The sequence below is a fragment of the Nannospalax galili genome, unplaced genomic scaffold, assembly GCF_000622305.1.
Source record: "Nannospalax galili isolate Female #2095 unplaced genomic scaffold, S.galili_v1.0 scaffold100, whole genome shotgun sequence".
NCBI lineage: Eukaryota > Metazoa > Chordata > Mammalia > Rodentia > Spalacidae > Nannospalax > Nannospalax galili.
Genome location: NW_008352891.1, coordinates 4,415,545 through 4,441,393, shown reverse-complemented (window position 1 = coordinate 4,441,393; position 25,849 = coordinate 4,415,545). Strand labels below are relative to the sequence as shown.

General features: G+C 36.6%; 1 protein-coding gene across 1 annotated transcript in view; it reads right to left on the bottom strand.

The window, feature by feature from the left end:
* The window catches only part of Rock2 (Rho associated coiled-coil containing protein kinase 2), a 172,368-nt gene that overhangs the window by 33,564 nt on the left and 112,955 nt on the right, over positions 1-25,849 (bottom strand). Inside the window, exons 5-11 of the mRNA XM_008850105.3 lie at positions 20,574-20,834; positions 11,930-12,074; positions 7,027-7,165; positions 5,886-5,977; positions 4,889-5,048; positions 2,680-2,740; positions 2,250-2,261 (exon numbers count right to left, since the gene is read on the bottom strand). Coding sequence (XP_008848327.1) covers positions 2,250-2,261; positions 2,680-2,740; positions 4,889-5,048; positions 5,886-5,977; positions 7,027-7,165; positions 11,930-12,074; positions 20,574-20,834 — 870 coding nt within the window. The remainder of the gene's footprint in view (positions 1-2,249; positions 2,262-2,679; positions 2,741-4,888; positions 5,049-5,885; positions 5,978-7,026; positions 7,166-11,929; positions 12,075-20,573; positions 20,835-25,849) is intronic.

Below are 25,849 nucleotides of genomic sequence, written 5' to 3'. Positions count from 1 at the left end.
AGCTCTTAGTATGGTAGAATTCTGCTATGATACATTTCAAATTCATTACAAATAAGGTCTGGCCTCCTCCACTGTTCTAAAGAATCTTTCTTCTTTATTTGAAATTATTGTCATGATTGTGCTTACGAGGTGGAGATGAAGGTCTATATCTGAAATAAATACTCAAAATATTCTGGTGAAAATACTAAAGAATATATTGTTGCTTTTAAAATGAGAAATAAGAGATTGACGTGGTGTTGCACACCTGCAATCCAAGAACTTAAGAAGGCTGAGGCAGGAGGATCTCAGGTTCAAGGCTCACCTGGGTTACATGGTTAGATTCTGTCTCTAAGGAAAACAAGAGAAAAATAAACTCTTTTTTTTTGGGTGATTTCCTACATAGTGATGAGCACAGTACTATGAAAAAAGTTGCATGAGCATAATGACAGCCAATTACATTTCAAATCAGCTGCTTTATAGTTTCCATCAGCTATGTTTCAAAACAAATTAAAATTATGAAAAACTATTAAATAATCCATAATTTAAACTATTCCTTCTCTTTTAAAGAATTTAACTTTTTTGAGTTCTTATGGTCCCTTGGGTACAATGTCAGGTGCTTAACAAGTTCTGTCTCATAAAAAAAACCCTAAGAAGACAGAAGTATTATATCTACTTAATAAAGAAACTGAAATTAAAAAGGTGCTAGGAGGCAGAGGAAGGGAGATCTCTGTGAGACTGAGGTCAGCCTGGTCTCTGGGCCATTTGGGTCTAGAGATCTCTCTCTCTCTCTCTCTCTCTGTCTCAAAATTAAGATTAAAAAAAAAGGTGAATACTTAGGCCAAGACACACAGTCGAGAAGACTCCAAACTTCTAGGGATTACATTTCCTGTGGTTTCTTAAATATTTCACTCATCTTTTTAAATTTTTTTAATTATTTTTATTTTATGTGTATGAGTGTATTGCCTGCATGTATATAAGTGCACCTGTGTCATGCAAGGCCCACAGAGGTCAGAGAGGATATCAGATCCCCTGGAACTGGAATTATGGACAGCTGTTGGCCACCATGTAGGTGGTGGGAATCAAACCCAGGTCCTGTGCAAGAACAGTCAGTGCTCTTAACTACTGAACCATCTCTCTAGTCCCATATTTCACTTATCTTAAAACAAAAACTCTATTGTCCCTGATCAAGTATAGGCTAATGGCTGAAGAGAGGATCAGCCAGCAAGGTACCCGCTGCACAAGCATGGCGACCTGAGTCTGAATCTTCAACACCCACATAAAAAGTGAAGAGTGGCACTGGGCTGTGGAGGTTGGCAGAAGACACAGGCAGATCGCTGGAGCTTGCTGGCAAGCCAGTCTGGCTAAATCTGTGAGCTCCAGGTTCATTGAAAGGCCCTGTCTCAAAACAACAGCAACAACAAAAAAGAAGGTGGAGAGTGACTCAGGAAGACACCAATGTTGACTTCTGGCCTTCACACGCATGTGTACAAATACACATGAACACATTCACACACATACTAATAAATAAGAGAAATAAATAAATAAATAAATAACCAAAACAATTCTTCTAACAAGAATTTTGCTTTTGGGGCTTTTTAATCTTTAAAAAATTTTTTATTACTTTTATTTTATGTGTGTGCGTGTATTGCCTGCATGTAGGTAAGTGCACAGCGGAGGATGGAAGAGGCTATTGGATCCCCTGGAACTGGAGTTACAGACAGTTGTTAGCTGCCATGTGGGTTCTGGGATTCGAACTTGGGTCTTCTGCAAGAACAACCAGTGTTCTGAACTGCTGAGCCATCTCTCCAGCCCCTTTTTGGGCTTTTTAGAAGACTATATAGGTTAATATATTAGTCAAGGTTTTTAAACTTCTTTTGGCTGCTCCTGTAATATTTTGAGCATACTAGTTATTACAAGCCAACCAAGTTCTTGCTGTAGTTACACATCCTTAATAAATACAAGAAAATTACATACCTCTATTTTTCTTGAGATAGGGTCTCTCTATAGCCCAACTTGGCTTGGAACTTACTATGTAGACCAGGCTGGCTACAGAGATCTCCTGAATGCTGGGATTAACGGTGTGAGCCACCACATTTAGCTACATAACTCATATTTTAAGGAATAGATTCTTAAGAAAAATAATAAAAGAGTACTTAATAGAAAAAAGGTTGGGGACATCTCGTAGGTAGATGTAGTACTACAAATGGGAAGCAGACTATGATTATATTAAAATATTGTCAGATTGGTGAGTTTTCCCCTTTTCAACGTACCTCCTGACTTTCCTGTAATAAAAAAAAAGAAGAAGAAAAAGACCATTTCAATGCTTGTTATATTTTATAGAACTCCTAAAACATAAACCATTTCAAGGTTATTCAATTAACTTTTCTACTTTTGTAAATTTAAAGAAAAAATTAACATTATCATTTACATGTACACGTGTATGAGTTAGGTTTGCATGCAGTCACAAAATACTGTTATCACTTTGAATTAAGCTTAAAGCCATGTGTAACATATCTTGTTATTAGCATGTCTGGAACTAATAATACTATACATAAATGAATGAATTCCAAGTGGTGCTGAACTGTGTCAAAGAATGCCATCTCATGATTCAAAAAGGAGCATTAAGTGAACTTCTTAAAACTTAGTGGTGTATTTGAACATGCAACTAAAGTAACAAACACAGTGAAAACATATACATACTTCACTTTTCCTTGTTTGCACTGCATCATTTTCTCTACAAGATGGAGAGTCACTTAATAATCTAGAATAAGGGAAGAGAAAATTCTTACGCATTTCATTTTAATCCATTTTGTCTTAATCAAGCCATTCTCAGATTTAAACATCAACCAAAAAGATTTCTTTCTTTTCATCTTAACACATTATTTTAGATAAAGCACTAATTTTACTATTAGACAATTACATTATTTCCTATCTCTTCTTAGAAGATGGCCTAGGTATTTTTTAAAATTTTTAAAAAATATTATTTTTATTTTATGAGTATGCATAAAATACATGCATAAAAAATGCAGCCTGCATGTAGGTAAGTGCACCCGTGTCATGCAATGCCCGCAGAGGACAGAAGAGGCCATTGGATCCCCTGGAACTGGAGTTATGGACAGCTGTTAGCTGCCATGTAGGTGCTGGTATTTGAACCCAGGTCTTCTGCAAGAACAACTAGTATTCTTAACTGCAGAGCCATCTCTCAAGCCCCAGAAGATGGCCTAGTTTTAATATGGTGGGATTTAGTCACTATGTAGACCTCTATTTCCCTCTTGATTCCAACTGAGTTTCTAGAACTAGTATACTCTACCCCATCTTTAGAAAGAACCATCTCTTTTTTTCAAAGACAACAACCTATGAGTTCCATATCTTAATATATAAAATGCCTTTGGAATTAAAAAAAAATTACATTGTGTATGTGTGTGTTTGTGTGTGTGTGTATTGTTTATACTTGCATGCATGCATGTCACAGGTATGTGTGTAGAGGTTAGAGGACAACTTGTAGGAATCAGCTTTTCCTTCCACTATGTGGGTTGTCAGACTTGGCAGCAAGCACCTTTACCTGCTGAACCATCTTGACAGCCCCCAAATTGTCATTATGGTATTACTGTCAATTTTTAATTGGGTCCTTTCCCACTGTCTATAAACATAGATTTCTTCTGGACATGACATTTTATTCAGTATTTATAATAGCTTTTAGAAGATCATCATTGGGAAGGTGATCAACCCATCCTCATTTGCCTGGACTGTTCCTGGTTTTGTTCTCTCATCTTAGAAAAATACCTCACACCTGAGTAAACTCTCTTAAGTATATATGCAAACGTACCAAGAAAGTTTGAACATCTTTAATGTTTCATTTAACTATTTAACAGTGTTCAGTCGCTCTCATTTGTCAGTAAGAAAATCCCTTAGTAGAGCACTTACCAGTCATCTGTTGGGATATTCTTCCCTTATACGGTGACACCAATCTGCTTTCTAACTTATGTTCAATTCTCACCTGCACCAGCAATTATTTACTCAATGATCTTTTGACACGCTATGCTAGATGCAGAGATTACAGGCAAGGAAACCAGTGTCATCGAATACTCCAGACACTCAGACAATAGTGGCATATGTCCTGTGTTTAAGCTCTGATGGACTCTACTACTTTTCCCAGTGAATGTTCCTATTCCCTCAAATTCTCTTTTGACCTCTCCACCAATCTTCTCTAGCTTCCTCACACCTTGGCCACTCAACATCCTTTCTTACTGTCTGATGTGGTTAAAATGCTACCTCTTCTTGAGGTCTTACCTGATGTATCCCTATTCTCATTCAAAAGAAATGTAGTTTTGCTTTTTCCTTCTGGACTATCTGAATTTCTCTTGGTTTCTTTTCTTTTTTTTAAATATTTTTATTTTTTTATGTGTATGAGTATATTGCCTGAATGTATGTGAGTGCACCCGTGTTGTGCAATGCAGCGGAAGTCAGAAGAGGGCTTCTGATTCCCCTGGAACTGGAGTTAAGGACGGTTCATAGCCATCATGTGGGTGCTGGGAATCAAGCCCAGGTCCTCTGCAAGAGCAGTCAGTGCTCTTAACCGCTGAGCCATCTCTCCAGTCCCTCTCTTGGTTTCTTTTTAAAGGCAAATATCACATTCTACCTTTTTTATGACTCTAATTCTCTTATGTCCCTTCATGAGATGATAAGTACCGTAAAAAGCAGGTATTTGTTATTATTCTACATCTTCAAAAGAATTTAGGACAGCGAATATCATGTAACATTCAAACAATGATAAAATTAAAGCAGTTCAGATAGTCCAAAAACGAAGTTTAAATAAACTGATACTTAATTTTCTATTATTCAATCTCAATATAAGCTACCTTTTAGCTAGACTGTGATAGCAATAAAATTTAACAAACAAATCACATACAAATTTTCTCTAAAGTAGCTAAATCCAATAAAAGGCAGCTGATTTCCCACAAAAGCTTTAGGAATTGGGAAGGTCTCTACATCTCCTTTGTCATCTTCTATGTCGTCAAAGTTGCTGCTGTCTATGTCACTGCTGAGCTCAGGCACTACTGGAGCTGCCGCTGGGAAGGAAAAAAAAATCAGTTCACTCCCAGCCAAAATAGATGACACAACTAATTTCATTTTTATGATATATCATATCATGTTTTATGTAAAATTTTAGAAATATCTTCCACTTTGCCATTCCATAGATTTAAAACCTTACAAGTAATTACTCTTATTAGATCAGCTTTAAACATGGATTAATATACCAAACAAGGCAAGGTATATATTATTCTAGGTGCTAAAAAAATTAAAAGTAGCAGTAACACATATATATTGCACAGGATCCTCAATTTTCTACATTTTTTAAAGTAGAAATATTTTTGTCTTTATATGTATATCCTTCATGTATACAAAAAGTAAAAATGAACTGCTATGTTTTACCAATACAAATAACTACAAATAACTATTATTGCCAGGTGTGGTGGCCCACGCCTTTAATCCCAGCACTTGGGAGGCAGAGACAGGCGGATCTTTGTGAATTCAAGGCCAGCCTGATCTACATAGTGAGTTTCAGGACAGCTGGGGCTACAGGGAGACCCTGTCTCAAAAAGACAAACAAACAAACAAACAAAACCCTATTATTATGTCATTTTAAGTATTCAGATTCAAAATTTATATTCTATTACTGAGTGCTACAAAATTTTACTTAGCAAATGAAGAAATGTACAATGTAATTCCAAAAGAATTGTGAAATTTTGCTAAAAATGCAGACTACTTTACTAAAATAGTGCTGAAATAGTTAGAAATTCTGTCAAGGAAAGGAAATCTCAATTTAAATCTGAGTTAACATATACTGTATCAAACATGCCTGCTACTTCAGAAGAGGAAATCAATTTATAAAATTTTTTACTTACTCTCTCTTATGTTTTCCCAATTCCACTGATCATTCTTAAAAAAAGGGTGTTGTTTGATTTCTTCTACCCCATTTCTCCCAAGTCGTACCTCCCTAAACAATGTAATTAAAAAGTATATTATAAAAACAAAACTACAAAAAAAGTAAAATAATAACTTTTTTAAAGTTTCACCAAAGTAAGGATCACAAATGAAGTATTTTTACTAAAAGCTTCACCTTAAATGTTCCTTGAAAATAAGCTATGCCAATTTTGTAGTATTTGAGCTTTGGATAGATTAAAAAGGCTGTGATTATGCACAGAAAACTATATGGGAAATGAAGTCTATTTCCACTGACAATCTGCTGTCATTAAAATACATGAAAAATTCAGGTAAAAACATTCCTCTGCACATGCCAAACTGCATGATTCACCAACCTCAGGACAAGAGAACTTTGGACAAAGAATTATTTTAGACGTCTATAAAAGAAGTATTGTTATAAATCTGTAATCTTCTTTTATAAAAAAATTCATGTATGAAGTTTGAAACTGTCCATATTTATTCACTAAATTTATATTAAATGTTTTTCTCTATATTAAAATTATCATTCTGAATCTAAGAAAAATGTTTTGGTTAGTATTTATTGTTACCTGACACAACTTAAAAGTCCCTTGGACGGGGAAACCTCAACTGAAAAACTGCCTAAATCAGACTGGCCTGTGGCCATGTTTGTAGGAGACTGTCTTGATTCATGATTGATTTGGGAGAGCCCAGCCCACTATGAGTGGTGCCATTCCTAGCCTGGGCTATATAAGAAAGCTAGGTGAATACGAGCCAGAGAATAAGCCAGTAAACAGCATTTCTCCATGGTTTTTACTTCAATTCCTACTCCAACTTCTCTCAATGGCTGACTATGACCTGGAAGTTTAAGCTGAAATAAATCCTTTCTTCCCCAAGTTGGTCACAGTATTTATCACAGCAACAGAATGAAACTTGGACAGTAATCCAACATCATGTTTAACAGCAGGAAAAGGATACACCAGAATTAAATGCAACTTGTATAACAAGAGAAATTGATTTCCTATGTAAATAAATTAAGCTTGCTTTCATTTCTGTAAACTTTTATAAAAGGATTTCTCCACAAAGAAATTCAGTGTATATTACCTATCCGTTAAGAAGGCACAGATGAGATTCTTCGCATGTTTAGAGATTTCTGCATCCTCAGGGAAACACAGTGAATTTTTATGATCCATAATTTTGCTATAGGTTCCTACAAGTGAATCTGCATAAAATGGAGTGTCCCCTAAATTTGTAAGAAAGAAGACAATGAGAAGAGTTCACATTAAATACTCATCTAACATTTAAATATCTTTTAAAATTTATCTATTTATCTATTTTTATTTTATTGTATGAGTGTTAATCCTGAATGTATGTAAGTCCATCCATGTTGTGCAGTGCCCACAGAGGACAAAATAGGGCACTGAATCCCTTGAAATTGGAATTTCGGACTGTTGTTAGCTACCATGTGGGTGCTGGGAATTGAACACAGGTCTTCTGCAAAAACAGCCAGTGCTCTTAATTGCTGAGCCATCTCTCTAGTCCCATATTTAAATCTATCTACTTACATGGAAAAAATAGTCTATATGCTAAGAATCATAGCTAAAATGAACAGACATATGCAAAGAATGCTTTCAAGTGTTAACCACATCAATGATCTTCTACCCTTAAAGGTAAAAAACACGGTGGCACATGCCTTTAATCCCAGGACTGGGGAGCTTAGGAGGCAGAGCCAAGTGGATCTCTGTAAAAGTTCCAGGACAGCTGGGACTACATATGGGCCAAAAGAGAGGAGGGGAGGCTAGGGGAGGGGGAAGGGGGAGGAGGTGGAGAGGGAAGGAAAAAAAAAGAATAAAATAGAGCCAATGCTAATTCTAGAATTTGTTCTTTTCTTGAGACAAGGTCTTGCTATGTAGCCAAAGCTGGCTTGGAACTCACTATATGGCCCAGACTGGCTTTGAACTCACAATCCTCCAGCCTCCACCTCTACAGCTCTGTGATTATAGGCATTTACCATTATACTTTAAAAAAAAAAAAACCAGCCAGGCATGGTGCATATGCCTTTAATCCCAGCACTTGGGAGGCAGACTTAGGTGGATCTTTGTGAGTTGGAGGCCAACCTGGTCAACATAGTGAGTTCCAGGCCAGCTGGGGCTACAGGGAGACCCTGTCTCAAAAAGACAAAAAATAAAAGACAGTTGGGGACATAACACAATGGTAGAGTGTTTGGAAAGCATGCATAAGCCCTTAGATTCACTCTCTAGTACCGTAAAAAACAAAAACAACCAAACAAAAACAGAAGAAAGCAAACACTTTGAATAATTTAAGAGCAAGGTCTCTAGATGGCCTGAAACTGGTGCATCCTTTAATGTTTACAGTGGATCTGCATCTTGATATGACTCTCTCTGTAGCTCTCTTACACTATATAGCAGTCACTAGTTACATATGGCAAAGAAGTTATATTGAAATTGAATAAAATGAAGAGTGCAGCTTCCTATTTAAACACTAGCCGCATTTCAAATGTTCATTACAGGAAGTAGCTACTTGACTGGACAGATGACACAGATATAAATCATTTCTATCATGACAGACTGGGTAGTGCTGCTCTAAGAATCTGAGTATTTCTATTATTTAATGTGGGAGAACAGAGACCAGACAGTCTATATGGTACCTATGAGCAGTGGGATGGGGCAGAAGTCACCTCTCAATGCAGTGTTCCTGCTGACTAGTGTCAGAATAAAGAGACAGTGATGAAGTGTAAAGGCAGGAAAAGTATGAAGGCATTGTTTTACCTAGTACACATTTGAAGTCACAAGGGTTAAAGGCTTGCAATAGCCTATGCTACAAGTAACTTTAGTGCAAATCAGATTTCCCTAAAATCAACCATCCCAAACCTCAAAAGTTAGAGTCAGGTAGTTATTGTGGTTTGAATTCAAAGAGGCAGAAGGAGCACACTATTCAACAATTTTCTACTGTAATGGCACCCTTTAAATGAAGTGTAGAACCATCAACCTGAATAAGATCCAAAGTAGGCTCAGAATACTGTTATTCAAACTCCAACTCAGCTCTCAAAACAGTAGTGGGAATTTAAATGGCCCCTTCAATTGCACCAAATCACTTTCAAGTAAAATACTTTATTTTGTAAATTCCTAGAGACAAGTCAAGCTCCTAAGAGAATGCATTCTGCTTTGAAAAAAATTACAAGCCCTCTAATGCATCATCATGATCTACCCCAGAAGAAGAACACACAATTGCTTGAGACCACCTGGAATGTACAGGCTCACCACAAAGACAAAAACCTCAAATAAAGAAGCACACACCATAACATGAGACTAAGCATAACAAGATAAAAGCTGCATAGACTGAATCTCAACAAGAGAAGGCAATTTAAGCCACAAGAAATGCTACATTGTAATTATTACTTAACTTTGAGAGTTTCTAAAATTTTCTACTTTTTTTACAATATATATTTTAATTGAATTTTTGTGTATTTCCTACATCTTAATCATATTTAGACTCCCTATCTGCACCTCCCCTAAAGTCCCCCCACCAGATTTCATAGAAAAAAACTTTCTACATTTTTAACAATATCCATATTCAATCATCATATAGACCTTTTCACTATTAATTTCTTTTAGGATCATTTTCAAGAAGAAAAGAAATTCTGTAATTCCAAAACTTCATTTTGAGCTCTAAAGTCATTCTATGTATTTTTCTTGGTTTTATTACACCTTCTTGAAAAAAAGACTTAGCTACATTTCCCTTTACACCCAAGCAAACTAATCAGGTCATTCCATCACTGACTTCCCTACCAGAAAGTTTATGACCCTGGTACTTATAAATGGGAAAGCTTAGGAATGAAATCTATTATACAGAAAAGTTTAAGAATACTTTAGCTTCAAAAAAAAAAGTATTAAATTTGCCTGAGTTTTCTAAAACTGAAACATATTATATTTTGTCAATCTAATGGAAATTACATGTGATTTTTTTCACTGAAATTTCAAACTAAAAATATATGCAAGTAGTTTTATAAAATATACATCACAAATCAGTTAGTAACAAAATTACATGAGCTAATGAATACTTTTTAGTTCTCTGTGACTACTGGAACAGATATTAAATTTTACTTAAGTATTTAATATTTTAAACAAATATTAAGAAATCTTGGGAACTAGAGAGATGGCTCAGTGGTTAAGAGGATGTATTTCTCTTGGAGAGGACTAGAATTTGGGTTCCAACACCTACTTCAGGCAGCTTACAACTGCCTTTAATGCCAGCTCCAGGTGACCTAATGCCCTCTTCTGGCCTCCATGGGTACTTGCAGCATACACAGACCAGACAGACAGACAGACAGACAGACAGGGCATGGTGGTATATGCCTTTAATCCCAGCACTCTGGAGGAAGAGGCAGAAGAATCTCTGTGAGCGCAAGGCCAGCCTGATCTTCAGAGTGAATTTCAGGTCAGCCCCATTACAGGGAGACCCTGTATCAAAAAGACCAAATAGACAGATTAGATAGACGGACGGACGGACGGACGGACAGACGGATAGATCTTAATCCCAGTTCCAGGGAATTTCAGTGCCCTCTCCTGACCTCCATGGGCATTTGCATGACATGGGTGCACTTACATACTTGCAGGTAAACATTCATGCACATAAAAAAATAACAGAGCCAGGTGTGGTGTGGCACACGCCTTTAGTCCCAGCACTTGGGAGGCAGGGGCAAGTAGATCTCTGTGAGTTCAAGACCAGCCTAGTCTACATAGTGAGTTCCAGTCCCACTGGGGCTACAGGGAGACCCTGTTGCAAAAATAACCCCCCAAAAAACCAACCAACCAAGCAACAACAACAACAATAACAAAACTACTTGTACTCTATTGAGATGGGGGAGATGGCTCAGAGGTTAACAGTGCCTGTTTCTCTTCTAGAGGACCTGAGTTCAGTTCCTAGCACCAGTGTCAGATGGCTTATGAAATCCAGCACTATCTTCTGTCCTCTGTAGGGACACACTAAACAAACAAATAAATAAATAAATAACAAATACTAATTAACTAACTAAATAAATATAAGTGGAGAAAAAAAGAAAATCTTAGAACTGAGGTACACAGAAGCTGCAAATTTGCTCTCATTCTAATATTTCATTAATTTAAAATAATCTAGTCATTAGTAGTGGCACATCTGCAATCCCAGCGTACAACAGGTTGAGGGGATTTTATGTTTGAGTCAGCATCAGTTATGCAATGATAGTCTGTCTAAATAAATAAATAAAATGTCTATTGGGGAAATATTTCCTACCAACACATAATATGCTTTCAATTTCCTTCATGTTTGACTTCTCAAACACTATGTCAGTATTAAGTTCTATTAAATTTGTTTATTTACTCTCTGTGTGTGGTGGGATATATGCATGTGCTACAGCATGCACGTACAGGAATCAGCTTTCCTTCCACCCTGTGGGTCCTGGGGATCAGATTGTCAGGTTGAGCATCAGGTGCCTTTAGCTGCTGAACCATCCTATCAGCCTTATATCAGATTGTAATTCAAAGTCTTCAGACATTCCAATTCTACCACAGGACACAGGACACTTCTTTATATTCCCCAATTCTATTTTTAAAAAATATTTTATTCAGCCAGGCGTGATGGCACACACCTTTAATCCCAGCACTTGGGAGGCAGACGCAGGCGGATCTTTGTGAGTTTGAGGCCAGCCTAGTCTGCATAGTGAGTTCCAGGACAGCTGGGGCTACAGGGAGACCCTGTGTCAAAAAGACCAACTAACCAAACAAGCAAACAAAATATATATAGTGCAGTGCCCTCGTAGGTCAGGAAGAGGGTGTCAGATTCATCTGGAACTGGAATTACAGACAGTTATTAGATGCTGGGAGCAGAACCCGAGTCTTCTGCAAGAGCAGTCAGGTGAGCCATCTCTCCCATATTCTCAAATTCTTCACTGAACGATAAAGTGTTATAAAAAGGATTTTAAAGAGAACAAATTGAAATATTTACTTACCCACTAGCATCTCAAAAAGGAAAACACCTACAGACCACCAATCACATTCTCGTCCATAATAACCATCACCCCCTTGTGATTTCAGAACCTCGGGTGATATGTAATCAGGTGTTCCAACTGCTGTATCACAATGCACCATGCCTGTCTGAGTAAATAGCAAAGATTAAAAAACAGACCAGTGTGAAAACATGCACATTGAAAACTGATTCATTATTAATAGACATGCAATGACACATATTACTGCCAAAAGAACTTTACTGCTGATATAGCTCCAGAATATAGGGGCTATCCATACCCTGAAGTACATAGAAATGTCTGGATTAAGGGAGACCAGGAATGAGTTTTCAACTTTAAAAACCAGGAGACATTTCATCAAATAAATAAGGAAAAGGCAATGGGCTCCCAATGCCATGGAAATCAGTAGTTTCTGTTGCTTTATTTACTTGTTACATTAGGAAGTAGTTGTAAGAGAGGTACAAAATGTGATTTTGGTGTACCCAGCATGGGTGGTGGTGGGGAGAATCATCAGAAAAAAAGAAGCTTTGGTATTTTGGAAAGAAATGGAAGCACTAAAGATGGTGAGGGGCCCTTCAGCTTGGAAGCTGGATAAAGAAATGGCTCGATTTTATCAAGGAAAAAAAAGGAAATAGAGTAAATATTTAAATTTAACGATCTTAAAGGTTTGAAAATGACACTTGTAAGCTTTACATATTTCTAAATATGTAGCCGTGGTATCAATATAGTTGATAAAGTAATCACATACATCCTTACTGGTGTTTAGTTTCAGTGGATGATAAGATAATCCCTATCAGATGCCTTCTTTTATTTACGTGTGTTATTTTATTTGAATGTATACAGGTGTGTGTGCATGCATTCTCGCAAGTTTGAGTGCATGTATGTGCAGATGTATGCAGAGGTTAGAGGTCAATGCTGGGTGCCTTCCACTATTGTTCTTCACTTTATTTTTTAAATATTTTATTTACTATTTTTATTTTATGTGTATGAGTGTATTGCCTGAATGTATTTGTAAGTGCACCCGTGTCATGTAATGCCTGAAGTCAGGGGAGGGTGTTGGAATCCCGAAACTGGAGTTATAGATGATTGCGAGCCACCATATTGGTGCTGGGAATCAAACCAGGGTCCTCTGCAAGAGCAGCCAGTGCTCTTAACCACTGAGCAATCTTCTCTCCAGTCCCTTCACTTTATTTTTAGACACAGGGTCCCTCACTGCACCTGAAGCTGGTAACTGGTAACTGGTGAGACTGCCTGGTCAGCAAGCCTCAGGAATCCTTGCCTCCCCCTCCCCAGAGCTGGGGTTTCAGGCCTGTGCCACCACCATGCCTAGCTTTTTGTCAGACCTAGGGATCTGAACGGCGATCCTCATGCCTGCCCAGCAAGCATTTTAGTCACTAAGCCATCTTACTAGAACAAGGGGTGCCCTCCGTATAAAGATAGGAACCATCACAGGAATCCAGAAATGTATACAGCATGGAACACATGTACACACATATGCAGGCTGCTAAGTAAAACCAGTCTAGCAGTGTAAAGTTACATAATGCTCATTCACCAAGTCCTACCCAACTTGTAAAGATTTTATAAATTAACTCAAATGCCCGTCATTTCTTCTACCTGACTAATATCACAACATTTCTTGTGAGGAAGCTATTAAATACACACTAAGTATTAGGGTTGGGGAGATGGCTCAGTGTTAGAGCACTTGCCTAGAGTATGAAAAGCCCTCAGTTCATTCCTTAGTATCACACACCACTCCACAACCAGCAACATAAAATCTGAACAATTAAGACCTCCTCAAGAAAAGGAAATTCATAGTTTATATAGTTTATACAAATGTGTTTAAATACTATAAAGTGTGTTAAACATGAGAAATTAATTTCAAGAGCTGCATTTATTCATCTTCAATTAGGCAGAATTAACTGAATGATGTTATTTACCCAACTATAACAAATAGGGAAGTCATAATTTGAATATGAATTAATAAATTGTATGGAACTTGAACAAACAATGCAGTAATACTTTGTGCGGATTATTTCACAGGACAAAAGAAACTAAGATGATGACATTAAAAGGTAAGGCACACAATTTAAAAGGTTTGTTTGTTGTTGTTTTGACAGTGCTGAGGATTGAACCCAGGAGCTTATGTAGGCTAGACACTCTGCCATGGGGTGGGGGGACATTCCCAGACACTACAATTAACTTTTACTAAAGACTATCCTGTAGTTTCCACTTCTGTTGTAAAAATAAAATTATTAGAGACTATGAGGGTAAAGAAAATCTCATTTTGTATTTTAGATCTGTATGGACTGTGTGAAGGAGTGACGGTGGCTTCATATCTGACATGGGAAAAGAGCATTCAAAAAGAAACAGGCATATTCCCCCATATTCGAGACATGGAATGAACTCCAGATCAATAAATGTAAAGTTCCACATGAGGAAGGTTGGAAGGGAGAGCAGGGTATCAGTTTCCAGAACTATTTGCAGAATAAATACACGGTTGGACTACAGATTTTTAAGACAGTGTATTAGGTATGGGCTGGAGAGATGGCTCAGCAGTTAAGAAGAACACTGGCTGTTCTTGCAGAAGATCAGGGTTCTAATCCCAGCACACACATGGCAGCTAACAACTGTCCATAACTCCAGTTTCAAGGGATCCGACAGCCTCTTCTGACCTCCATGGGCATTGCATGACACAGGTACACTTACCTACATGCAGGCAATACACGCATACACATAAAATAAAAATAATTTAAAAACAAATAAAGTATATTAGGTAGAACGGCATTTTCCTTTTAGAAAATCAATGTTTTGTCCACAATTTTTGTTGACCATACTGTGTTTTCTTAAAAATAAGCATCTGAAAAAGGTATTTAATGTTTTAAAACTGTCTCATGGGGAAATTCTCAAATTATACAGATATAGAACCTACATTTATGAAAAGTCTCTGATTCTTTCTAAAAGAATTATGGAAAGGTAAATTAGAAAATAAAGCGACTGACTTAGGGAGTATGTAGACAAGGGGGAAGGGGATAATGGGAACAGAGTGGTAGGAATAAAAAGCCAGTAACTCTGCCCTGGTCATACACTTTGTGTAATTAGAGCTCTTAAAACCAGAGTAAGTTTCACATACTAAAAAAAAAGTAAGAAATGAGGCTGTGTTCTACAAAAGTACAGGAAAAGGTTAAGGAAAAAAGAATAAATCCAAGGAGCTTTGGAAAAATAAATGTTACTTCAATAGGATATTAGACCAAAAAAAAAAACAAAAACAAAAACCAAAAAACCAAATACATTTATCACAGTAGCGGAGACTACCAATTATTAAATAATTTTAGATGTATTCCTGGGTTTAACAAGTTAATTAGAGCTATATTTTTTTTTTTTTTTTTACTCTTGAGGAATGAAATTACAAAAAGACTAGAATGTGGTGTTTAACTTCAATCAGAGCTATCAGTTTAAGCTTGTGACTATATATAAAGACAGTTAAATAGAAACACGTGGGCATGTGGTTTAATACAGAGTGCATATAACATGTGCCTCCTAGCTCTATTCACTGACTAGGCCTACAAGTAATGACACTTCAGGAGCAATGAGCACATTTAGCACCCACATATTCTTATTCCTAATAAAAGAAATGAGAGCTTCTTAGAGAGATAAGCTGGCTCCAAGGCTAAGGAAGAAAATGGACAAGTTTTGAATAATCGATAATGTCAAAAAAAAAAAAAAAAAGAAAATGAACCTTTTGAGGACATGCTGAAAGGATATTGGAGTTACCCTAAGAAGACTTCACAAGGTAGTAATTATTAAGCCAATGTGTAAGTAAGAAATTGCCAGGAAGACCATAAGCCAGCATATATGAAGTCAGCAATCCTAAATAACATAGTATGAAAGCAATTATATGGGAAGTCACAATTTCTGAGCAGTAAGGTACTATCACATAACAGAGCATAAGGACTAAAGAGGGGCCATATCTATCATAAGAGGTTTCATATGACAAGCCAAAGAGCTTGAACTATGGTCAGTAGATGACAGGAATCTACTGAAGACATTTCACCTGGAGTTCAAGATAATTAGGTATTCATTTTCAAAAGGTTGCTTGAAGTTATTTTAAACAGGGGCTCTGGACAAAAGTGCTTGTTGTGAAAGCACGAGGACTTGTGAAAGCTGGATCCCCAGCACCTAGGTAAAGAGCCAAGCATGGCAATATATGTGAGCAACTCTAGTGCTAGAGGTGGTCCAGGTACAATAAGACCCTGCCTCAAAAAATAATGTGGAGGGTTAAGGAGATGGTTTAGTCAGTGGATAAGAGCACTTGTACAAGCATAAAGAACTGAGTTCAAATCCCCAGCATTCACCCCCCCCCAAAAAAACACCACAGAGTTCGGTGCCCAAAACCTCAGCACTGGGGGATGAGGAAGGCAGACAGACCCCAGGAGCCTGCTGGCTAGTGAGCTCCCAGTTCAGTAAGGGACCCTGTGTCAGAGTAATACAATGGACAGTGATAAAAGATACCTGACATTTTCCCAGTAGTGGCCTCCTCAGGCATGTGCATACATGTTGCATGCATACCTCCCCCCAACACATAAAATTAAAAATTGAAATAAAATAGTGGTGAGAGAAAGGGGAAGACATTGACCTCTAGCCTCTACACACGCACTCATACGTGAGCATACTTGCACATACATGTGCACACACATGCATACACCACATATACACACACACAATATTTTCCAGGCCACTGGCTGGCCTGGAACTTGCTGTGTAGACCAGTTTGGCCTGGAACTCACAGAGATTCACTTGTGTTTCCCTCCCAAGTGCTAGGATTAAAGGCACCACACCTGCACCCAAAATTCTTTTAAATGTATCAAATTAAATATATACTTTCAAATATAATCTATGCTTTGTCACTGACAAAATACAGATCAAAAGAATTTACTGAAAACTTAAAATTGGTCAATCAAAAGTCATGAGGTTGGTCTCAAAAAGAATTTCAAAATGCTTCCTATAAAGGAGGAAAAGAAAAATTATAAAATTCTTAATTTTTCAAAATATTTTTTACTATTTTATTTTATGTGTATGTATATGAGTGTATTGCCTGCATGTAAGTGCATCTGAGTCATGCAATTCAGAAGGGCATCAGATCTCCTGGAATTGGAGTTACAGATGGTTGTTAGCTGCCATGTGGGAGGTGGGAACCAAACTTAGGTCCTCTAATGAGCAGCTGGTGTTCTTAACCACTGAGTCATCTCTCTAGCCCCTAATTTTCCAAAATATTAAATGCTCCAGATTCACTGCTGCATAAGCAAGAGACCTTTAAGTCGATTCTGAAAATTAATACTGAGCATTTGCATCTCTGCTGAGGCACACCTCTTCCTGGTGAGGCTCTTGGAAAGCACAGGTGTTATCTATTCTTTCAAGCTCTCTAACTAGATTGTCTTACATATCCCCTTAGGTACCAAATACTTTCACTGTAGTGCTGATAATACAGCTATACAGCTTCTTTCTTGTCATTGTTGGGGAGGTGAGTTAAGAGGACATCTTTTAAGAGTGGGTTTTCTCTTTCCATCACTTGGCTCCTGAGGATTGAATTTAGGTTGTCAGGCTTGGCAGCAAGTGCACAACAGTTTCTGAATGGGCTTCTTGACTTGCTCCTGTAACGCAGCATTTATTTCCATATTACTACTCTTTAAAGTACAATTTTGAGGAAAATAAAAATGTTCAGAAACATGAGGATAAAGACCTATATTCTAAAAATGGAAGTCACTTGTATAATTGTTAAGAATTTAAAAAGTTATAGGGGCTGGAGAGATGGCTCAGAGTTAAGAGGACTGACTGCTCTTGCAGAGGACCCAGGTTCGAATCCCAGTACTCACATGGTGGCTAACAAATGTTAATAACTCCAGTTCAAAATCTGACACCCTCTTCTGACCTCCACAGGCATTGCATGACATGGGTGCACTTAACATACATGCGGGCAATATACTCATACACATAAAATAAAAACAATAAATTTTTTAAAAATTAAAGGTTATAGCCTTAATCTAGCCGAATGGTATACATTAGAATATTAATGGATAAAATCTTATTCTATGATAACTTAAAATACTCTTGGTATGATGTACTTTAAAAGGGATAACGGTTGCTGTGAAATGCATGACAGGCGGGAGCACATCTGATATCTAATTTGCAAGTCATTTTAAATGTTAGCTCTATACTGTCACGGAGGCATCTCCAGATGTAAATATTCAATGTAGTTTAATCAACTTGGATCACACATCCAAGTAAACTGTGTTGAATTTTGGGGGTTTTGTTTGCTTTATGAGGCAGGGTTTCACTGTTCAGCCCTGGGTGGCCTGAAACTCATGATGTAGACCAGATTGGCCTCAAACTCACAGAGCTCCTTCTGCCTTTGCCTCGAGTGCTGGGATTAAAAGCATGTACCACCATGCCTGTCTAGCTCTCTTTTGAGAAAAAAGAGTAGAGCAACAGCATCCAGAAAACTGTATAATCTACTCTTTGTCCATGAAAGAATTTGGTGAGACACCACTATTCTTAATTTAATAACAAATCATTTTAGTCTAAGTTGTACTTTCATAGCTTCTTTCATCTATGACACAATATCAGAGGAAGTCAGGATAGCTGAAAAATAATTTCTAGACAAGGAGTAGACAAACTTTTTCTGAAAAGGGCCAGATTGTAAGAATTTTAGGGTTTGTGGCCACATAAAGCATCTTTTTTCTTAAGCAATCTTTGAAGCGAATAAAAATAACTCTTATCACATAAAGCTATACAACACCAAACCAGAGGCCATATTTGGCCCTTGGGCTCTAAATCCTGTCCATAAGTGAATGAGAATGAAACATTTCTGGAGCTCTGATGTGGTCACAATAATAAAAGAAAGGCAAACAAGTAATGGGCCTCAAACTTGTACTAAAATTAATTATCTAACAATTAATATACAATGAAAAGTACTATGTACTATTAGTATTTTATTATAGCTGACTTTAGTTATTTCCTTACATGCTTGTAAAAACATTATTATTATTATTATTATTATTATTATTACTATTTTGGTCTTTTTGAGACAGGGTCTCCCTGTAGCCCCAGCTGGCCTAGAACTCACTATGTAGACCAGGCTGGCCTCAAACTCACAGAGATCTGCTTGCCTCTGCCTCCCAAATGCTGGGATTAAAGGTGAGCGCCACCACGCCTGGCCTGTAAAAACATTTTGTAAATACCACATTCTGTCCTCTTCCCCATATTCTCATACTCTGGACTAGTATTTGGCTAAGCACCTTTAACATGTCTCTAAAATCAAACATGATTAATTTGCACCCACCCCATCCCATTTTCAAACTACTGATTTAATTAAAAAACAGAGTACATCCACAGAAATAAAGTCCATAAGCATTACAGATTATATACACCAGGCAGAAAAGTTTAACATTCGATTAGAATGTCATTTCATATTTTATCATAGATCATTTTCACTGTTAATTATTTCATACAATATTAATGTCAATACTACAAAAGCATGGTACAATAAAAAAGACCTAGTAAACATTACTCTATAGCTACAGAACATAATAAGAGAGTCTAGGAAGAAACCCCAAAAGTAAAGTGCTATTAAGTTTTAACTGAGTGCACAGTTAGACAAAAAAGGCCTACGGCATTATGTCTGAATAAGCAAAGACATTATAACATTAAAAGATTAATCAGATTAGAATTATCAGGGAGAACTTTCTAGATGAGATAAAATTTTCAGCTGATTCTGAAAAAAGAGGTACTGCTGATAAAGCTAAGATAGTAAAAGTGAAAGTCAAGCAGGTGTCATGAATAAGTTAAGAGGTAAAGAAAATTATAGTTCAAACTACATCTGTCAAAATATATGTCCTGGATAGATGACTAACAAGAAATAGAAAGCTATGTAAGCATACTGAAAGATTATAAAAATCATGCCAAAGATAATATCCGGTCTGCTGTCATCATATATTTAACATTTACAACTTATCTTCTAGTTGATCCTATTCCAACAGGAATTAATAGTACAGAAGGGGAAGGAAAAAATATAAATTTTTCAAACAAATCAATATCATAATTAACTATGAAGTTAATGTTACTGAATCAGTTAACCAATCATAAGAACTATTTAAAAGTAATTATCACATTAGATGATGTCTCCAAATTTATTATATATTTGATGAAGAAGGGGTAGGTGAAATGGTAACATTAATTTCCTTTCTTATTTTACGTTACCTCCTTTCTCAAAAGGAAAAAATACAGAAATAGCAAGGGTGGTGGAAATACTGCACTTCCATTTTTATTCTGTGGCCTAATTCTATACACGTAGATCATTCCAAACCAGTTTTGACTGGTAACAAATGCTTGTCAACATTCTATGAGGAAGATAAGTTAGCTGAGTATTCATTTTCTCTTGTAAAAGTGCTTCTTTTATAGGCCTCATGGCCTGAATTTAATCTCCAGAACCCATTTAAAGGTCAGAGGATAGAACTGACTCCACGAAGTTGTACTCTGACCTACACATGCACACCGTGGCACAAGGCATGTACATATACACAAAAAAAAATTATTAAAAAAAAGTTAAACTATCATGTTTTACTTGCTTACTTACTTCATCCATCTTCATACATGTGCCAAAATCTGCTAATTTTAGATGTCCGTGTTTATCCAAGAGCATATTATCAGGCTTCACATCTCTGTGTATTAAACCCATAGAGTGTATTGCATCCAGTGCAAGCACAACTTCAGCAGTGTAAAATTTGGCCCATTTTTCAGGCACATCATAATTACTCATAAGGTTTACAAGGTCTCCACCTGGCATGTATTCCATTACCATGTACAGATACCTGTCATCTTGAAAGGCACAAAAGAGCTGGAAAACCAAAAGGAAAAGGGGGAAAATTATATTAAAACCAAAGCCACAAACCAAACAAAATCCTGAAAGTATTATTAGTGAAAAAACAAAAAAACAAAAAAACAAAAAAACAAACAAAAAAAAAGAAAAACCATCAAACTACCTTAAGTGAGACAAAATCCTGAAAGTATTATTAGTGAAAAAAAAAACAAACAAACAAAAAAAAAAACAAACAAAAAAAAAGAAAAACCATCAAACTACCTTATAAATAAAAGTTAAAACTTATGAAATCTTTTACTTTAGACTTAGGCATGTTTACTGAGAAAACAGCAGACATAATTTCCGCATGAGTATTTTTCAGGCCAACCATAAAATATGTATAAATAAACATTTTTCTCTCATAGAAAACATAAAATAGGAAACTAAAAAACATTTTAAGTGACACAATAGGAATGAGAAACATAAAAGCTTTAAAAAATGACAGAATTCTAAACAAATAGCTTCCTTAAAATTAAAAAGCTTTAAAAAAATGACAGAACTCTAAAACAAATAGCTTCCTGAAAATTAAACAAATTATTATACATACCTTACAGAGAAGAGAGCTGGGGAGGTAGGAACAGTTTAGAAACATCTAAATGTATACCAATTCAACAGATACTACAAGAAATGAGCCCCATTCCAATGAGAATATTTAATTAGTAGCCATACTTGGAATAAACTCCCTTTCTGCCCCTCCCCATCCTCTTACCCATGATAAACAACAAGTAGCATTGTCATCTGTACCCAGATTATAGTGTTGCTACCAGATTCCAGAAGAGAAAGAGAAACCACAAACTCAGAAGAAAAGGTATCTGGATCTACACATCTCACCAAACAACACAGTGCCCCACCTTCAACTCCTCCTTGGAAACAAGCACTGCAAATGGACAAGACTTCCACAGCAGATGGAAAAGAGAGAACAAACCTAAGGATCAGTATTTAAGCAAAACCAACATCATGAAGTAGGGGCAAAGCAATGCAACAAATAAAATTTATAGTCATACATTACTTAATAAGACAGAAGGACATCTTTAAATATGTAAGAACAGTACCAACAAAAGGGTAACAGATATTACAGCAATTAAATAGTAAACTGATATGGGGGAAAAAAACTATCCTAATATCTAAGAATTAAATATATGGCTGACAACAGAACAAATTACACAGCTAGGAAATTGGACCAAAAAAAACCTTTCTTTGAACACTGAAGGATTCAGAGATAAAATACGGAGCAAGGGTGGCAAAGCCCCAACACCCACCTAGAAGCTCTAAAGGAGAACACAGACTAGAAGAAAAACAGAAAATAAAAACTTCTAGAAATAAATTAAGATTTAAAAACCTAAGACTGAAAAAATTCTCTAAAAATATAAACGTAACCCCAAAAGATGCTTTACTTTCAAAAACATACAGTAAGTAATACTGACAACAAATCTGTTCTTCAATATGCTACATATCAAATACAACATAGTTATATCTTCAGAGATTGAAGGAAAATAATTTGTTCCAAGAATATGGCAAACTAGGAAACAAATGAAATGACAAAATTATATTTCATAAAAATCATTTCTGAAACAACTGCTCTTAAAGGGTACAGTTTGACAGAACTGAAAAATAAATCTAAAAGGAGGATTATGTGAGACACAGGAAAAAAAGAAATAAAGAATCTAGAAAAATCCAGTATTAAGTATAATTAGTTACACATAATCACTTATTTGAGAATTGAGTCAAAAGTCACACAAATTTTAAGTGGTAAGCAGGAAGAGATGAGAAAGCATCATAAAACTGCTTATCAAACTGAAAAATACTCTGCCTCTTTGTGTATCTGTTTATATATAATGTGCTTAACTCTAAATGATTTTTTAAAAAAGAGAAACATCAGGTATATAGACTGGAAGACACTATCAAAACGACAATTTTCCCTAAATGGATTCATATATACAATGCACTTTCTATCTTAAACCCCAGGGTTATATTCCCTACTCCAAATCCAGAAAGTTGTACACTGACACTTAGTGAATCTTCCTGTGAGGAACACATTGACGTTCTGCTGCTGGGAGGGTGATGTCTGCTGGTTCCACAGGGAGAGGACACACAAATTCTGCATCATTTGCTTTTATAGCAAAATTGTAACAATAAGCATAGTGCTCCTCTGAGTTCTGTGGGCTATCTTAGTGAACTATGGGGCCTGAAGAGATTATGGAGATGGTTAAATTTGTAAGTTGGTTATAAATGTGGCTGGATGGTCAGCTCTCCACACTCAGGATTCATAAACCAGGAGACAGCCTTCACCAAGAACCCAACCATGTGGGCATCCCAATCTGACTTCCATACTGCAGATTTATGACAAACAAATGTCTATTATTTAATCTACCCAGGCTATGGTAATTTGCCTCAGCAGCCTGAGAAAGGGTGATGAAGCTAAAGCTCAGCAACACAGTCTCAAATAGTTCACAAAAAAAATCCCTTCAAGCCAGGTGTGGTGGCACACACCTTTGATTTCAGCAATCGGGAGGCAGAAACTGAAGAATCTCTGAATTCAAGACCATCCTGGTTTACATAACAAGTTCCAAAAGTTCCAGGATACATAGTGAAATCCTGTTTTGTTTGGTTGTTTTTTTTTTTTTTTTTAAGGTTAAAAAAAGGTTTAAATTATGGGGTTGGAAAGATGGTTTAGTGATTAAGAGTACTTGCAGCTCTTGCAGAAGTCTTTGTATCACAACACCCATGTCAGGTAGCTCACAACCACCTGCAACTCTACTTCCAGGGGATGAGATACGAATACACTTAATTAAAAATAAAAGAAATCTTTTTAAGTAAAAAGTGAGCAGAGGTAGCTCAGTGGGAGTGTTTGCCTTAACATGCATAAGAATCTGTGTTTAATTTCCAGTATTTTACACACACACACACGAGCTAACTTCTGACTTATCCCACCACACAAATTACTTGAGCTAAGACCTGAGACTGAAATTTGTCTGAACAAAAACAATCACTTTCAACTTCATCAACTACTGAAAAGCTTTGAAGATCAACTTTTACTGTAGATTTGATAATGTTTAATTAATACATACTAAAATTAAAATATCTTTTTTTTTTTTTTTTGGTCTTTTTGAGCCAGGGTCTCCCTGTAGCCCCAGCTGTCCTGGAACTCACTATGTAGACCAGGCTGGCCTTGAACTCACAGAGATCCGCCTGCCTCTGCCTCCTGAGTACTGGGATTAAAGGTGTGTACCACCACACCTGGCTAAAATATCATTTTTAAAAAATATTTTATTTTTATTTTATGTGTATGAGTGTATTGCCTGCATGTATGTGAGTGTACCTGTGTCATGCAATGCTGCGGAGGTCAGAAAGCTTCAGATTCCCCTGGAACTGGAGTTAAGGATGGTTCATAGCCACCATGTGGGTGCAGGGAATTGAACCCAGGTCCTCTGCAAGAGCAGTCAGTGCTCTTAACCACTGAGCCATCTCTCTAGCATTTTTAACTTAAAAAATTGCTTGTATGTAGCATTACATTGTATATAATCATTTTTATGACAATTAACATCAAGCTGCTTTATATACTTCTCTTGCTATGAAAAGTTAAAATTGAGAAGCAAGTTTAAGAACAGCCTAAGTTACAAAGCCAGACACTGTCTCCAAAACACAAGGAATAAAAAAGGAGGGAGAAGGAAAGAATGAGGAAGGGACAGGAGAGGGGGAGGGAGAGAATGAATATGAGAGAACTGTAGTTATGAGAAAGTACAGGAGAATTTTTTTTTATAATTTTGGGCATATGGAAAGTGTTACCAAGAATCAAAAGCTAGAATCTATATATTTAACTACATCTAAATTTAAAACTTCAGTGAGATGGTCTGGTTGGTAAAGTGCTTGCTATGCAAGCATGAAGATCTGAATTTTGATCCACAGCACCTGCAAAAAAATATCTGATCCAGTGGTGGGCACCTGCAATCCCAGTACAGCAGGATCCCTGGAGCTCACTGGCCAGCCAGTCAACTCAACCAAATCAAACTCTAGATCAGCCAAGATACCTGTCTCAAAAAATAAAGATGGAGGGAAATGGTTTGAAGGGTAACAAAACTTGCAACCCAAGCCTGTCAGTTAGGTTTGATCTTAGAAACCAACATGAAAAGCTGGTTGTGGTGGCATGCATCTGTATTCCCAGTATGCTATGGCAAAATAGGAGGCACTGACAACAGAATGGCCCAGAAGTTCAAAGGCCAGCTAGCATGGAATATGCAGTGAAACAGCAGAAGTTAACAACAGACCCTATCTCAACAAGGTAGAACGCAAAAACCGACTCCTAAAAGTGGTCCTCTGAACTCCACACATGCCATGGTACACACACACACACACACACACAGATACTTTTTAAACTTAGAAAGACTGATGGCTCATCACATAAAGGCCATTTGCCACTAAGCCTGACAGCCTGAGCTCAATCCCTGGGACAACTCATATAGTAGAGAGATCTGACTCCCACAAGTTGTCTTCTGACTTCCACATGCACATTGTAGCACATGTGCGCACACAAAAGACACACACAAAATTTCAACAAAGATGGAGTGCAATCAACCCAATGTCATCTCAGAACTTTGCATGCATGTGTGTGCACGCAACACTCACAACTTAACAAAAAAACAAGTAATAGCATAGAGAACATGTTTCTTTCTTTGTAATCTTAGGGATCAAATGCAAAATGTGTGCATGCTAGGCAAGTATTCTACCAAAAAGAATGTATTTCTAACATATATAGCAAAGCATTAATACCCAGGATCTATTAGCATTAATAAAAATTCAAGTAAACCATCACTTTAGAAAAATGAGAAAAACAGTATTTACAAAATATGAATTCCTAAGAATATGAAACATGCCATGTTTTGTCATCTAGAAAATGACTTTATAATCAGTTATTTTTCAAGCATACAAAAAATAAAATATAAGTTACCACATAATTAAGAAGATAAACTTAAAAAAAGCTTTTTTTCACAAGTCAA